Source organism: Phyllopteryx taeniolatus, chromosome 12 (assembly GCF_024500385.1).
Source record: "Phyllopteryx taeniolatus isolate TA_2022b chromosome 12, UOR_Ptae_1.2, whole genome shotgun sequence".
NCBI lineage: Eukaryota > Metazoa > Chordata > Actinopteri > Syngnathiformes > Syngnathidae > Phyllopteryx > Phyllopteryx taeniolatus.
Window position 1 is genome coordinate 17,355,961 of NC_084513.1, and position 18,474 is coordinate 17,374,434.

The 18,474-nt window shown below is 38.5% G+C and overlaps 1 protein-coding gene across 4 annotated transcripts in view; it reads right to left on the reverse strand.

Moving 5' to 3' along the window:
- Positions 1 to 18,474, reverse strand: part of pard3bb (par-3 family cell polarity regulator beta b) — a 144,568-nt gene that overhangs the window by 105,687 nt on the left and 20,407 nt on the right. For 3 of the 4 annotated variants that reach the window (XM_061791267.1, XM_061791266.1, XM_061791268.1), the window contains exons 4-6: positions 16,680 to 16,833; positions 9,248 to 9,342; positions 3,918 to 3,970 (exon numbers count right to left, since the gene is read on the reverse strand). In XM_061791267.1, coding sequence (XP_061647251.1) covers positions 3,918 to 3,970; positions 9,248 to 9,342; positions 16,680 to 16,833 — 302 coding nt within the window. Of the gene's footprint in view, positions 1 to 3,917; positions 3,971 to 9,247; positions 9,343 to 16,679; positions 16,834 to 17,151; positions 17,295 to 18,474 lie in introns of those variants that run through there. The other variant, XM_061791269.1, reaches the window with a different exon arrangement.

Consider the following 18,474-nt stretch of genomic DNA (forward strand, 5'->3'; position numbering starts at 1 on the left):
CGGTTATGGAAACGAGAGACCTGAGGTGAACCTCCCCGTAGAAGTCCTACATAATATAGTGATGAATATTCCATTGATAACGTACGATCACAAATCAAACAGCTTCTTCATTCTTATGATCTTACTTGCAGATGAGGACCTCAGAATGAGGTCAGGAATATATATACCTGTAGGTTACCAAACACACTGTACATAGAAATGTTGCATTGAAAAGGTCAATCAAGAGTAATTGAATGGCAAGTGGCACGTTAAAACTATTGCAGTCATTATCTTCTGAGCTATATATAGCAACAAAAAGCTACAGTAAATACATATTTAGTACTTTAAATATATGTGATCAAGTTCTTTAAGTTTACTAGTCTCATGCTAACCTTCCCAAAAAGAGAACTAAACTGTCGCTAAAAATTTCATTGGATGAATAGGATGAGGGCAAAAAACAAAAACTATACACAATGATATAAAGACAGAAGCAAAAAAACAGAGGACGGAAGAAAGAAGTAAATGAGCACTGTAAGATAAAGTGAAATGAAGGAAGCACTGAATTAATTAGACAAAGCTAATGAATAGTATTAATATGAGCGAGGGGGAAAAGACTCCTCCCCCCCCCTCCACCCACATTTCTTCCTGCAGCTCTGCTGTGATTTCTTAAACCCTCACCAGAACAGAGTCGTGTACTTGAGATTCATTTACATTTTCTTTTCGATTTTTGGGAAGTTTGACAAAAAACTCAAGTGGTGTGAAGATATGGAGAAATTGGGTGACAAAAGAGAGAGGAGGCCAATGCAAAAGCAAAAAGACAATAGGGCAAGCACAAACGCACACACTCACACACAGAGATGAAAAGAGCAGGTGTTCCACCTGCCACTCCACTGATGCTTGATATGAAAGACTGACACACAGAGGAGAAATTACCCTGAAAAAGAAGCACAGTAGTAACCACACATTTTCATCCTGTCATCTATTTTCTCATGGATTGAATGGCTCATTCTCCTCTTACACTCCCACATTTTTACAATCTGATCTTCAAAGTGCAACACACAAAATGGGTGGGGGGTGAATGCAAAGCAGGAAAAATGTTAATGTGCAAAATGTTAATGTATGCAAGTACAAAAATAAAGAATAAAATTGAATAATTTTAATTTTAAATGAATATTCTGTACTTTCCTACCTATCACAATGGGGATATACTAGATTCCCAGGTGTTCCCAAGCTTTTGGAACCATTTTAATGTAATGGACTTCTATGACAGCCTAATATTTGGTTGTGTGTGATGTGATTTGATCATATGTACACTGTGTGGTCAAAGGAATTCAGACACATCTCTTAATAAATAATAGATGGTTGAACTAGACCGTTAGTGGGGTACACACATACCAACAATGGAGGCATATTTAAGCATTTTCTCTCTCTTGCGCTCAAAGTCAGCAAAGGCTCAATTCTCTGAGATCTCTAAAAGATTATCTCGAGCAATAGGTCTGTGGTGAGGGGTGTGTTAAGAGTGATTTTTCCTCCCCGATCTGCTCGGAAAACCGTCAGGCCGACAATGGTAAATATTATACCTGTTCAACATTCCCGCCCGCAAATCATTACGTGCGTGGTCAACACAGAGATCGGCCAAGTCACAGACTCTGTGATCATGACGTGAAACAGAACGATAAACACTTGAATGAATGAACAATGAAGTTGTTACCAGATACGAACAGAGGCGCAACTGGTTGTGTTGAGTGTTTGCATAACACATCATTCACTAGAATAAAAAGACAAGAGCAATCGTTTGTAATTGGTATGTAGTTACTAGAAATGCGTGGGTACCGATACCAGTATCAGTGCTGATACAGTAAGTCTGTATTCATACTCTGACTTGAAAAAATGTTCAGATATTACAACACTGATACCACTTTACCAGCCTGACATATACCTTACGAGCAGGTGGAGTAGGAGCCACATCAGCCGTGTGGTGATAGTTCTAGGTCATGCTATGTTCCAGAAATGTTTGTGAACAATATTTGAGTTTAAAAAACACATTTTCATCACAATTGCAAGACATAATGGCATTATCGAGTATCATTACTTGGTATTGGTGAGTACTCATATGTAAGTACTTATACAGTGTTTGGAATACATGGTATTGGCGCATTCCCAGTAGTTACAAGATAAGCTAACTTAGTTCAATTTATTATTCTTCAACTACTGTACTCTTAATTCTTCTTTGTATTTTACGTCTGGATGCCCTGTTGCACTGTGCTGCATCTTACAAGTCAGTAATGGTCAGTCATCTGGTTTGGGAGAGGAGACTTGCAAATGTTAGCAGAGATATATGGTTATGTGTGTGGTGTTCTGTGTAGGTCGCAAGTGCACCACACACTCTAAGAGCAGTAAGCACACACATGCTGTCATGTGTGGGGTCTCTTACATTTCAAAAAGATGATCAAAATTGGTATGTGTGTACACCGCTTTAGTTCCAGCTCCAACTAATTTCTGGACAAGTCTAAACTTCCAACTCGTGGGACAATTGGGGGACTGCCCTTTTCTGTTTGAGCTGGACTGTGCTACAATGTACAAAGCAAGGTCCATGAGGCACAGTTTGGTGTGGAAGAACTTGACTGGCCTGACCTCAAACAGTTCTGGGTTGAAATATAACAGAGCTTGTTAGGCAGGCCCTTTTGTCAAACCACTCTGACCTCACAAATGTTCTTCTGGATGAATCGTCAAAAACTCCACAGATACTTTACAAAAGACCAACCCAAATGACTAATGGACGCGATAACATATAAAATCTGAAAAATCACTTCAAATCCACTTTTTATAAAGCACTCCAAATCTTCACCTCCTGTTTTTCAGAAACAGCTACCAGGCAGAAATATGTGGCACTAGCAAAGTCATTCCAAAAACAATTTGCAGTATATCTCATTCGCAAGAGGAAAATGTTTTTTATTCAAATGTAATGTCAGCTTCTTCTTGGTTCTCTAATTTAAATTATGATAAGCTATTACTGTATTTACAGGTGATGCACAGATATGCAAGCATGCATTCCGGCAGCACATCAGTGACTCAAAAACAAACACATAAACATTGATTTATAGAACACTTTACTGTTCTAATATTTATAGCCATCGTCCTGGTCCATAGTTTCAGATTTTTTTGCAATTTCAAGGCTCGTTTCACCGACAAGCACAGAAACTACTAAATCACTTTTACATTACTTAATGCTGAGATTTGCCATGTTTGAGTGCATCTGAGTATATTAGTAAAAATACGCATAGTAATTGCTGAGTGAATCAAATTACTATGACTGCAGTGAAGTTTATGGATATTTACTATACCCAAAAAACTACCATTCTCGGTAGGATGGACCGATGGATGGATGGCCTGGAGACTTTTACGAATACTTGCGAAGCAACCAGACACATTTGATTACAAATGAGAGCTGCCCAATTTAGGGTTTGGAGTAGAGCATAGGGAATGCCTCCCATGGGCAATTTTCCATGCATTTATGGGTGTGTCTGCTTGCGACCTTGTTTTGCTCTTTTGTGGTGGGCTAATGATGACGAGGCTTTATACTAACTGTTGCTTTTAAGGCCTTGATCTACATTAGATGATGGCTAAGTAGGACACAAAAACACACAAACTTGCACACTGACAAAAGGCATGCTTTTTATAACTACACAATAAATAGATAACCAGGCCATGTCCATGCAAAGATTGCTCCTTTGACCACATTCAAACTTAGTTTTGGATTTTCTGAAGATTATTTGATACAACTCTTGTACTGAGTATCAATGTATTGTCTAAGTGGTCAAAGTTGAGGCTAGGCTGTGCATATTCCATATAAATCTCTGTAAATACTACTGACCCAGCTATTTTACTTGAAGGTGGACGTCACACTCATAAAAGACTCTTAACATGCACATACTGACCTCTCATTGAAAGCATATTTGACTTGGGGTCTCGCAACAGTAGTACTTGCTGTCTGTCGAGAAAGCACAAAAACACATTGTATTAGTAATGAAGTGTCAACAAAGCAGAAAAAAACTGACACAAAAATCATATTCCGGAAAAAGGAGGGCAAAAAACAGATCATACAAATAGCATACATTACCAAATAGTTTTGGAAATTAGCTCCGATACTGCTCAATTCGTTCATACAGGCATGGATTTTCTATACGGCTTATCTTCATTAGAGTCGTGTGTGAGCTGGAGTCTATCCCAGCTGATTTTTGGCAAGAGACAGGGTACACCCTGGACTGGTTGCAAGCCAATCGCAGAATTGCTCAATTTGTTTTTGATTTAAATATGAAATCCCAAACAGACAAATGATTGAACAGATAGGTCTTGCTTGATTAACGGATAGATGATGTAAATTGACCGATTTATGATGCTTTGAGCAATATAAAAATGTTATCTCCTCCAGGACAAGATTGTTTTCTAAACAGTAAATATGTGAAAACTGGAGAAAAATCTGTATGTGGTGAATCTGCATGTAACGTTATACCTCAGATGACTTTACACAAGCACCATTTAAACACATCCCTATAACATAATATAACCTTTTTCTTTTGGAATTACAGAGGGGAAAAACGGCAAAAAGTTACAAATGAATGCTCACTGAAATAAGGTAAGGCAACTGATGTTTTGTGCCACTTTAGATTTATAGTTTTCCCAACCATTCTGTTGAATATCCAATTGTATGGCCTCAAGGGCATTCAATGTTAGGGTTTCCACTGCATCTCTGTGTAATGTGTTGACTGTGTGTAGATATTAGTGAACGTGCAGATGTGGTTAAAAAAGACTCAATATAAAAAATTGAGTCTTCAGATGATCTTTCACCTCAAAAGCTATACCAAGATGATCTCCACCATCTTGTCATGTGGGAGAGGGTAGGACAGAGACAAAAGAAAAACTGAGACCAAGACATATGAAGAATTAACAGAGACTCAGACAGATTTGCATGAGGAAGAAGTTTAAAGCAGGGTTAAGATAACTAAAAACAGTATGTGTCCCTCACGTAAGATACCATGATATAGGAGCGAGGCAAAAGATGCGCAATGGAAGGAAGTGAGAACTTCATAGTAGCACCAACAGTGATTGACAGATTACACGTACACTACATATGCTCGGGCTTTGGTGACTTGAAAAACAATTAGCCTGGCCAAGATGCAGACGCTGTCATATTAGCTTAATTACAATCAAAGTGGCAGGTGACATTCATTATCCTAACACCTCCATCAGATTAGCAACCTCTGAAATACAGTATTAATTGGAAAATGTATGAGTGCATAATTGTATGTCTCATTTAATGGAGAAATGGCTCTCTGAAGTAATTACCAAGGGCCAAACACTTAGTATTTAACCAAACAGTAGTTTGTAAAATGTCAAGGAATAGAAGTGCCACGTAATTCATATTATTCTTATAAAGCATGAGATGTATAACACACAGACATCTGTACAAACAAGTATAAAAAAAAATACTTACTTATGCTGCTATTCACATATTTGAATTAATAGTGGATGGCAATTTGAGGTATAGAGCTTGCATTTGTAATTCAATAATTACTGAGCTTTCTAATTTGAGAAGCCACTAGAAAATACCAAAACATACTGCTAACCATAAACAGCTCAGTCATGATTTATTTGCAGGAGCTGCTATTCCACAAAAAAAAAAAAAAAAAAAAAAACAGATGTTTGACTTCCATGATGGATAATGCCATCTTAACTAAATAGCGCGTGAGAAATGGGCTGCAAGCATTTTGTCTTCTAAATTGAACTGAAAAAATAAAAGTGGATTAAAAAAAAAAGACATACGATACTTACTGAGCCTCAACATGAATATGAATTACTGAATAAGCAATGGAGCTGTTTTTCTAAAATGATGCAGTGTATTTTTTTATATTGTGCTATGTTTTTAACTATATGCAATTGCCACACTGACAAACAGGTTTAAGGAGAAGTGACACACACACACACATAAATGCACGCACGCACACACACACACACACACAGACACACACACAAATAGGAATGTAAACAGAAAGACACCGACACACACTTTATGCAAGGTGCTGGATGATTAATAAGTAGTGTACAGCCTTCAAGCCCCAGTAGTATTCCAGGCGAGAGCAAATAGTCCCAGTCTGATTAACACATTGTAACTAGTCTTCCACTGTGCCACACACTGAGAGAAAGAGAGTTTTAAAAAGGGGAGAGAACACAGAGAGGGATTTACTGCAACATTACTTTTTTTCCCTCGCTGTTCTTACCGAAAGGCCAAGTGACATTTTGAACAATTACACAGTGCCATTACCTCCATCTGAACGTGGCAGAGCAGATGGACAATTGACTTCAGGTGTATGAGTGAAAAACACAGAAGGGAACTGCAAAAAAAGAAATGTCACAGTGTCGCAAGGAAAATGTGATATGGCAATATAAAGACCAAGATCAAATCAATTCTTGATCATTCTAGCTGTATCTACTTACTATTACCAGATTTCAAATCCGTACCAATGGAGTCACAAAGGGTTGCCAAAGGGATGGCAGCATTCTGCTACCGTTGAATCACGACTGTAACACTGGTCTTTATGCCTGGATCAGACCACGAGACACATTTGGTATTTGATGATTGTACTTGTCAGACTACTCCCATAAAATCTTGCTGTATCTCTGTCAGACAGTGGCTACACTACACGACGTATTCCAATATCACCGTATCCCGTATTTTACTATCACTGAGCTGTCACCTTTCACCGCAACCGGATACAACCATTACCATGGCGACAACAAGTTATTGTCAAACAATGGATCGCAGTGGCAATGTTGGGGAAAAAAAACAAAAAGGAAAAAAATGTGCGGTGTCACCAGGTGCTTGAAAGAGGACGTTTTGGGCTGTCCATTCAAGGACTTCTTAAGGTACAGTATGTCACATACTTACAGATACACATTCACATACACTTTGTGCGTGTGAATAAATGTCGACAACGCCGACCAAGTTTGTTGACAACGGCAAGCACGGGAGGCGATGCGCCAGTCACAATACGCAATCCTATTGGTCGATGTCAAGGTGCGCTGTCGGAGAGTTGCCTGTGATGTTACACTACAAAGAAGATATCCAAAAAAAATCAAACACACTAGACTTATCATTTTAGGGTTGTAGTGCTATCATAGCGCCAAATTGTTGGTCGTGGATTATGTCACATTACAAGAAGTTTTGTCGTTCCTGACAAAATATGTCAGCCCCGATCTGGGAAATCACTCGCGATGGCAAATCAGGCCAATATCGAGGCTAAAATCCTGTAGTCTGATCTAGGCATTAGTGAAAAACAACTAAATGTTGCATGAGCAAAGATGCTACATGTATACAATATGACTTGCAAATCAAGAAAACAGAGAGAGACATGTTTTTTATCTCTCCTCGGGGAGACTTTGGCAGCAGAGCAAGAATTGATTCAGGTCGTCCACCAACATCCCTGAGCTGAAGCTGTTCTATAAAACAGGATAAGCTAAAATCCATTCAGGTTTACGTGCAAGCCAAGCACACTAGCCTCGTTTAGGTCTCTCTTTCACAGTCATCAAGGTTATTGTGCTTCACAGCCCACTGAGTGACCCTCTATGATAGTGAAATCTATTTCACTTCACTAAGCACACACGCCAAAAACTGTATGAAGAATTACACTGATTATTTTCTGCTTGTGGCCAAAAGAATTACATGCAGGCTTTATATAATGACTTGCATGCCTGATAATTAATGTAGTTTGGTTATGTGTAGGTCAGCGTGGCTTTGAACCAAAAAAAGCATTGGCTGGATTTACACTGTATGATTCAAGTTACAAATATTCGATTTTTCACTCTCAATGCTGCGTATATAGAATAAAATGCATGGAATTTAAAAATCGCATCCAATCGCATCAATTTGAACTTTATTTCACTGGAAAACACCGATTGGTGGTGCATACACACCTACGCCCCCCCCATCAAGACAAATTAACAGATTAAAAAAAAACACGTGCTGTAAATCTTAACTACAGCGAAAGCATCGACCATTAAAAAGGGTTTAAATATGTTATATTAAAGGTGTGTCCATCATTAAATAAGCAAACTGCTTTAAATTGCTAGAGGACTCTGCAACATTTGCACAATTGTTAAAAACAAAACAAAAAAAACAATTGTATCAGCATTACCGGTAACCTGTCATTGCTCAGTGACTCTCCGTAGTGTGTTTTTATGTCTCAAAAGTATAGTAACAAGTCTGTTGTCGTACTAGTGGGGCTCCAACTACCGGAGACAAATTACTTGTGTGTTTTTTACATACTTGGCAAATAAAGATCATTCTGATTCTGAAAATAATTGCTGACAGCGGCCAGTGGAGTAGAGGGTACCCTCGTTAAAATCAATGGAGGAGAAACGCCATCCTAGGCCAAATAAATGGTACGTAATGTTTTACATTTGTATTGTTTATGTATTATTGATTATTCCTGTGTTGTCAGTTGTGGGGTTACAGTATTTACATGCAATTTGGGCAACTGCCCAAATGGGTTGTTTCCTGTGTTCCATCAGTGTAAACACAGATATATAATATATATATATATATATATAATGGGTAGAGGTATTGAAGCAGAATTGGACATTACATACTTACATTTTATGTTCATTTGACTATAATACTCTCCTATCAATCTGTAAATCCAGTGGTTAAAAAAAAATAGAGGCTCTACAACCTGCTTTGTTGTTAAACTTTGTCAGAAACATGTTACAATAGTTAGCCAAGTCAGGAAAGGCAACCACCTTTAAGAACAAACCATATCCCCCAAAAGAACTGAACCGTATAAACACATTGTTCTACAGTGTTCTAGGTCTATTACAGTGTTGTAATAAAAAAGTAATAATAATTTTTTAAATTAAGAATATTTATCCAGTGAGAAATCTCAAGAGGCTCACCACTCAGGAGTCCAATCAAGCATGTAGAGCCTTTCAAAAGACATCTTGTGGGATTTGACTTGTCCAACCATGTTAGGGGAATAACTGTAACACTACCATAACAAGTACCCACAACTTAAATTATTACAGAGATATTATGATTATGCTAAGTAGATCCTAAGGCTAAATGTTGACATAATGTGGGTATCAAAAATATGTGCGTGGGCAAGCCTTGATTCAAAGTGATTCACTCAATTAACATATACAGCCACATTAATACATATTATTATCTCATATTATAAGGTTTCGGGAGAAGAGTCTTAATGTATCAGTGTCTTACCATCACAGAGGCATCTTCATGGCGGGAAGGTTCAAGCTCTGCTGACTGAGCACCGAGAGCTGAATCACTGCTGCTTCTCACCAGCAGGGGGGTGTCTTTGGAAATAGAAGGGCACATGTTGAGTGCGGCGTCTGCAGTATAGTTTTGAGGTTTTGGACACTTCATACTAAACCATTAGGTGCAAGCTTTTACTCCAATTTGCTAAACAAATCACTACCATATGAACAGATGGACCCATGATATGACAAGCATGCTTATGAAAGACAGATGGTAAAGACAATAATCTAATGAATTTAAAATGTTCCATGTTGATTACTCCTCTCACAACACCCTGTAACTCATTGCAAACGTTATCGCAACATAGTGACCTCAACTGTAAGGATATATTCTGTATAAAAGAGGCTAAATCTGATGATTGCTAACTATAACTGGCAACAAGACAAGAATAAGCATTTATTAAACCTTGCCAAAGTAATCGATTAATTGGTTGACTGATCATTCTAAATCCTATCGATTGTTCGGAATAGTTAAAGCTAGCAATTTACGAAAAAAATTATGCATTACAGCTCTGGACTACATGCACACCAACCTCTGCTGTGCCACAAATCTTGCAGGCTGTGTAATTACTGTAATCAATATGAGAGTGGCATACAAACAGGACTTCAGCCCATTCAGATAGTGAGATAACCCTGGATAGCGAAGGTACTCTCAGGCGAGCCAAGGAAGCAGTTTGTCAAAATACTTTCCATGGTATTTTCTGCCCTCTTAAATTAATACACTAATCATATCTAGTGTATAGGATTTTGGGAAAACACATTTACAATGCATCACAGGGGCTACATTTCAGACTACCCACAAGTGAAAGTCTGTGATATAGAGACCATATAAAAATATTTTAATATCCCACATACTATGAACATACTTAAAACTATGAAAACACACTTTTTAAACACACCGTAAATGTATTTTAACACAAAAAAAATGCAAGCATAAAATGCATAGGAAATAATGTAGTGTATTGTAGTGTCTGTGCGTTAGATACTTGCATGTGCCTTTAAGAGGCGGAGCCTGGTGGTGTGGCCTGACTTTGGCAAGTCTCCATGAGTGTCTGAGCTTGAGTAGTGGCCGACAGCAGCTCCTGCGTAAGTGTCCTCATTTGATTTATGTATTTTACGGTTCTCCTGGCATTCAATCTATGGCTGAAAAATGTATCGACGACTGTGGCTCTTCTTTCACACATTATAGTAAGTACAGTATATATGCTGTAAAAACACAAAAGGGTTGCTATAACCTGCAGATTTCCGCAAACAGAAACTTTCCACAAATCTAAACAACGAACCGCGCTATGCCAGGGGAACATTGTGTGTGTTATATGCTGTACATGTGAGGAGGCACAGCTTGCTTGGCTCCTAGCAATCAGCTGTGAAGAACAGATACAAAACCCACTCAACATGCAAATAAGATGAATAACCAATTTGTTTCATACAGTACCTCTAACATACTGGTGCTCATAGGTCCAAATGGTCGATAAGTATTTGATTTGCAAATCTGTGTATGCGTATACGTAACGTGCTTGTGTCTCCTGTTTCACATTTCATCAGCCCACTGCACAAAATAATCATTAAATGGAAGCTGATGAATGAAATACTCCTCTGTTGACTATTACTACAAGAGCTTAGCAAAATAAGGGTAGAAAGGAAAAAGGGTAAAAGGTTATTTTTAAGGATTTACATGGGGTACGGAAAGTATTCAGACCCCCTTAAATCGTTCACTCTTTGTTATATTGCAGCCATTTGCGAAAATCATATGTTTTTTTTTCTACATTAATGTAAAACAGCACCGCATATTGACAGAAAAAAACAGAGTTGTTGAAATTTTTGCAGATTTATTAAAAAAGAAAAACCGAAATATCACACAGCCATAAGTATTGAGACCATTTGATCAGTATTTAGTAGAAGCACCCTTTTGAGCTAATACAGCCATGACTCTTTTGGGGAATGATGTTTTTCACACCTGTATTTGGTTGATCATCTGCCATTCCTCCTTGCAGATCCTCTCCAATTCTGTCAGGTTGGATGGTAAATGTTGCTGAGCAGCCATTTTCAGGTCTTTCCAGAGATGCTCAATTGGGTTTAAGTCAGAGCTCTGGCTGGGCCATTCAAGAACAGTCACTGAGTTGTTCTGAAGCCACTACTCCGTTATTTTAGCTGTGTGCCTTGGGTCATTGTCTTGTGAACCTTCAGCCCAGACTGAGGTCCTGAGCACTCTGGAGAAGGTTTTTGTCCAGGATATCCCTGTACTTGGCCATATTCATCCTTCCTTCGATTGCAACCAGTCGTCCTGGTTTTCTCCACACATACCGCTAGTAGTCACTTTAAACTGCATACATTCCTTGAAGTCTCCCTTTGCACAATGATCATTGCACCGGACTATTGCTATATTAGTCATTCAAACTGCTCTCAGTGCTAGAGGACTCTGCATCTTTTTGCACAATTGTCAAAAATAAATAAATAATAATAATAATTTGCCAGATAACTAGCAACCCTTTATTGCTCAGTGACTGTTTTTGTCAATGTCTTTATGTCTCAAAAGTGTTCTGTCAATTTACTGTCTGTTGTCGTACTAGAGCGGCTCCAACTACCGGAGCCAAATTCCTTGTGTCTCTTTTGGACATACTTGGCAAATAAAGATGATTCTGATTAAGGCCAACAAGTTCCATCTTGGTCTCGTCAGACCAGAGAATCTTCTTTCTCACCATCTTGGAGTCCTTCAGGTGTTTTTTTAGCTAACTCCATGCGGGCTTTCATGTGTCTTGCACTGAGGAGAGGATTCTGTCGGGCCACTCTGCCATAAAGCCGCGACTGTTGGAGGGCTGCAGGGATGGTTGACTTTCTAGAACTTTCTCCCATCTCCCGAGTGCATCTCTGGAGCTCAGCCACAGTGATCTTTGGGTTGTTCTTTACCTCTCACCAAGGCTCTTCTCCCCCGATTGCTCAGTTTGGGTGGACGGCCAGCTCTCGGAAGGGTTCCGGTCATCCCAAACGTGTTCCATTTAAGGATTATGGTGGCCACTGTGCTCTTAGGAACCTTAAGTGCAGCAGAAATTTTTTTGTAACCTTGGCCAGATCTGTGCCTTGCCACAATTCTGTCTCTGAGCTCTTCAGGCAGTTCCTTTGACTTCATGATTCTAATTTGCTCTGACATGCACTGCGAGCTGTAAGGTCTTCTATAGACAGGTGTGTGGCTTTCCTAATCAAGTCCAATCAGTATAATCAAACACAGCTGTACTCCAATGAAGGTGTAGAACCATCGCAAGGATGATCAGAAGAAATGGACAGCACCCGAGTTAAATATGAGTGTCACAGCAAAAGGTCTGAATACTTATGGCTGTGTGATATTTCACTTTTTCTTTTTAATAAATCTGTCAAAACGTCAACAATTATTTTTTTTTTCTGTCAATATGGGGTGCTATGTGTACATAAATGAGGAAAAAATGAACTTAAATGGTTTTAGCAAATGGCTATAACAAAGAGTGAAAAATGTAAGGGGGTCTGAATACTTTCCGTACCCACTGTATACTCGCCGTACTCTCACATTTACCCTCCTTAAGCATAATCAATTCAAATACAGTATATACATTAAGAGTAGAATTCACTCATGTGGGCCTCGATAGTTCCTTTGGGAAGTCAATCACAAAGGTTTGGATGAGGGAACATAATAATATATGAGTGAATGTTCTGTGGTGATAGCACACGCTTTGACATTGACAAAAAAGTAAATTGAGAAATGAGAAAGTTATGACTTAATTTCAATGTCCATGCATTGCCTTTGAAGGGAACATCGACCTTCCCAACATGGCCGCCACATAGGCACACCGGTTAGCCGGGCTGCTACAGCGCGCTAGCGAATAGTCTTCACATCTATGGTCAGAACCGCTACACACATTTCAAGCTGTGTTAACGCTTTAATGTCTCCTCTTGAATCGCTCCATGCTATGTGTCGGCTTGTAATGGTGCGTAATGCGTAGCTATTAGCTCATAAACTAATTAGGCACTTGGAGCTATTGCTAGCTAAATGAATAGGAAAGAGTTATTGCCCAGTGTATATGATACGATATAAAATGTCTCCGTGAAGTATCTTACGGCAAGATAGAACGTGTTCATGAGTTTTTTTGTTTTTTTTAAGAGAATGGTTTGCAAAAACACAATCTTACCAGAAATATTTTATTTCTAGTCAAAACTAATTAAAATTAGATTACTACCAGGGCAATATTTTGTCTACTTATTTGAAGTAAAAATTAGCTTGAAACAAGTGAAAATTGTCTAAAAACAAGGTAATGAGTCTTATTTTTTAAGATTTTGAGTTTTTGCAGTATGGTTGTTTATTTTCAGTTTTTAAAAAAAAACACTGGCAGTATCAGGTCACTTTCATTTCCATAACTACATGTGTTAAATCTAGTTAAATGCTAGTTTATGACAGGACACCTTATGAAACAGTTTGTAAATGTCTGCTTTTCAATTGATGGGCATATGTTTTTTTAATTTATTTTATTTAAGAATTCAGGCACGTGCAGGTGAGACTGTATACAAAAAAAGCATTATTGCATGATAGTTTGTCTTTGTTTCTTTTTTGTGTAGTTATACTGTATATACTACATTTCCAACAGTGTTGTCTATTACTCAAATTAAAAAGTGATTTTATAAAGAACTTATTTCTTCTTTAATAGAGCTAGAGACTAGTCAAATTGTTTTTAATATTCGTTTGCTATGAGATGAAATACTCATTGTATTCATACCCTTTAAAAAGGTCTGTGCTTTTCTGACAATATACCAGACTTTTATAACTTACTGAATAAATAGATGTAATAACAATAATAATAATAATATTTTGGGTTATCCACCAAATGGTCTTTTTCAAGGTCTAAAAAGTTTAATGAAATTTCAGAAGGGTACTTTCCACAATTAGGTCATGGGCTCAGCCCAACCAAAGGACTCGCCCCTGTTTGTAGGGTCATTTATTGATTGTGACAAAACGGACCCTTGGTGCTCTTAAGGATTACATCAATGCCATAATCAATGCATCCCCCTACTGAATGGCAATGAAAGATGGATAAAGGAAGAGGACAAAAGAGGAATAAATAGTTGGCTCGAGTTGGCTGCTGCATTAGATAGAATGGAAAATAAAAGCGGTACTAATTTGACATCTAGTGTGATAACAGCACAAATGAGTAGCTAACAAGGGACAAAAAGTCATACGTATTTATGCTGAGGGACGTTCCAAGATGCATTATTTTTTTCTCAGTCATAAAAAGCTGGTTTTAGAAAATATCCATGGAAATGTATAAAGGTGAAAGACAACAAAGATTTGAAGAGACAAACAAGGAGCAAGAGTGCTTGCAAAGAGAGAAGTTGCTCTATAGTATGAGTAGTAAGACAGAAGCCTAACTCTAACCTTCTCACACTGACAGTAATAGTCTCCAGACCGCTGTTACCTCTAATCGTCCATGACAACCACACATTACCTCTAATCTCTCCTGCCAGGCAACCATATTGAAACACACTAAACTTCCTGTCTTAACAGTGTCTGTATCGAACAGCTAGGACATCTTCGCAACCCCAGGAAAGTTTAACATTCTCAAATGCCACTGCTCTTCGGGAATTTTGAGGGAGATTTAATGCCACAGGTAAAAACATTTTAAAGGTACACCATTGTTCTGTCATAATATCCAAAGTATGACTTCGATACCTGCTAATACATCTGACTTCTAATACTAAAATTAGACTGACACATCAGGAAGTACACCCAGCAACACCAGTAAGAAATGTACTTTCCCTTAATTGTGAATTAATGTTTTATAAGATCCTTTGTTTTAACTAAACCCTGTGAAAAAAAAACAATGAAACAACTGCATACATATGGGGATTATTATGACACACCATCTGCAAATGTATTCAAACTTGAAAAAAATACTATGATACTGCACAATAATGCCGCCGACTGCAAATTATACTCTGCAAAACAGATGAACTCAGTTTGGGTGGCAAAGGCCAAGCCAACTGTGCTCCTGCCACAAAGTCGCCACGGAGAAAGCCAGGCGGGCAATACGGTATGTCAAGTAAAGAAAATGATGGTGTGATTAAGCTTCACTTCAGTTGCCTTGTCACTTTTGTTCTATAAATTGTGGTAATCTCAAGAAGTCGTCTTTATTTATTTATTTATTTTTACTAATTTTACTTTGTAGTTAATGCGAAGTGGTAACATGGCAACCTAACAGACTGTTCTTCTTCGTCTCCTGTTTCTTTTTGGGCTCTTATCAACTGCACGTACTGTACTCCTTTTACATAGTGTCTCCTACTGTTCAGAGTGAGACAGCATATAACCGAAATGCTTTCATTACAGGCTACATTGAAGTGAAATGTTTGGTTGAAAAATATGTCAGTAATGACAAGTTATTACTCTAAATATGGTTAACTTTGAGTTTATATTATTCAGGGGTGCACATGCATAAGTGGTGCACAGGTGCGCATGCGCACTGAAAATATTAAAAGCGCACCAGATTCAAGTGTGTCACTGTGCATTTGCGTATCAAAAGCATTATCCATTTTCTTTTTGTTGGAGCAGAGAGTTAGAAGGAGCACAAGTAGTGCTGTCATTCACGAATGACTTGTTCGAAAAAACAAATTATTTTGAGTGAAGGTACCAAATGGAATCACTTCATGAATTGATTTGTTTGTTTCTCAGTTCAGTTGGGTTCAGGCGCATGTACCGCGCAAAGGGCACCACTCGCAGGACGGCGACCGTGGCTGAGCGCAGAGGAGCCGCCAACGAGGCGCCAGGCTTCGTGTTCATCTCGGTCTCGTTGCGCAAGCAGCTATGACAGCTACGACGATCTGTCAAAATATGGTAGTCCGTGGTTCAAAAAAGATCAGGAACCACTGCTCCAGAGAACTGCCCCAAATAAGCTCTTCATGCGGTCCCATACTAAAATTATGAACTTAAAGACTTACAGTGTAAGTCTAAGTTCATCCATGAGGACGGCAAGTTGGGGAAAAAAATGAGCACCCAACAACTTCTCATGTTCCTTTGAGAACCAGACCAAAATTTCTATGTGCACACCTGGTTTTAGTTACATTTTTAAGTGTTCTTTTTTTAATACGATTTGATTAAAATAAAACATTTTCTTCGTAACTGGAAGACGTAATGGCATCATCAAGTATCTGTACTCAATATTGACAAGAACCAAGTACTAGCATTTGAAGTTGGTAAGAAAAAGGTGGTATCTGTGCATCCCTGGTATAAATCCCAGTGGCTTAGACCAGAAGAGAGCAACATACAGTAGCTTGCAAGCTGGTGTATGTACCTCCAGAAAGGATTCTCTCAGTGAAACTGCCATTAAAAAAAAAACTAATCATAAAAATATTACAATACTCACTTGACTTGAGAGCTGACGAATTGACTTCTATCTCTCCTCCCGGGATTGGCTGGAAGACCGACAGCTCGGGCTGGTAGCGATCATGGCTGGGCGCAGGGCTTGTGTTGGCTGCATCCCTCTCCTGGGCTTCCTGTTCCTCATACACAGCCATCAGCTAATATAAAAAAGGAAAGTACACAAATGATATCTGATGAAATATAGGAATTCTTCAAATACAAAACCTTCCAAAAAAATTTGTAGAAGGCCAAAAGCAATAACTTAGGGGTTTTACAGCACAAGCTGTTAACATGAATCACAGAGAAGCTCAAATAAGGCATGTGGACAAACAAAAAACTACATAGCTACTACAATGTCGTGTACATCAAAGCTCTATACACACACTTGCACACCACCGCATGAAATATAGTTCTTGAAACCGAAGAAAAAAGATTTTTTGTTTAAACTTCTTCGTTCTTTTGTTTAGTTGCATTACCTTGTGGATGAGGACACTATAAAGGACGTCCAAGGAGCCCAGCATTCCAATGAAAGTTTGTGTGTAACTTCTACTTAACAACTGCCTCCATTTGTGTCTCTCCTCTTCATGTGTGCGACACCCGGCTCCCACTCTCGCCTTGTTATATAGTGGAATCCCTGTCTATTGAGCATAGCACTGAGTCTGCGTTTAGCTTAACATGGGACAGAGCTCGTCACCACTGGGTTCTAGGGGCCTCCACACAAACGCTGAATAGACCTGTGTTTGTGTACATATGTGGCTATGGGTGTTTGTGCCATAGATATAGTGGTAAAGAATAAAGAAAGCAGAGAGTGCCAGTAAAGCCAGAGCCTTCCTGCTACGCTGAAGTACAGTAGATCCAGACGAGGGTCATTGCACTGTGAGGTAGGTATGTTCTTTATAGATGAAATGCTGACATTCGTACATAATGTTCCCAAATAAAACCCAGATATAGTTTATGTACTTTCCGTCATAATATTCTCACCAAACTGAGAGGAGAATAGTCAAAAGTTGTATAATATACTGTTACTGTAACACCTTTTTCACGCGCCACATTCAGAAACTATTTGAACATCTCAGCCTCACACATTCATGTTCAGTCACATTTCCGTATCTGTTGTCCATATTATTCCTCCTTTACCAAACCACATCTGACGTGTACTTTTTCCTCTTGCTCACTGGCAGGTCGGTCATTCGACCTCGTTGTTAACAAATCAGGTTTGATCCAATAGCGGCATAATGGTAAATTAACTATAGCTTGACAAACAAAAGAGATCACTGATATACAGAACACAATTGTTTCAGCATGTGCAGTGGGTACAGAAAGTCTACACACCCTGTTTCAAGTTTTTGTTATATAAGAAAATCAGAATCATCTTTATTTGCCAGGTATGTCAAAAACACACAAGGAATTTGTCTCCGGTAGTTGAAGACTAAGATAAATCATTTCAAACTAGGGTGCGCACACATGTGCAACCACATTATCTCAGTTGTTTTTGCTTCCCTTTTAAAAAGCTTTTCATATTAATGGTGGGAAAAGTTTTTAAATGCTTTATCTTGGTCTCATGTTTTTCTATCACAAAAACCGAGGACGGTAATCTGCTCAAGATGTCCCTAAAAAGTGCACTCCATGCTGTGAAACTTTTTATTTATTATTTATCTATTCATTTATTTATTTATTTATTTTTACCGCGTCAAAAGAAACCGAACCAGAGGGGGAAAACTACAACCGTTTCAGAACAGAGATCGTGAACTGTCGCATGAAAGCGCCAAACGGTCGTTCTTTCTTTAACCAAAAGCTTG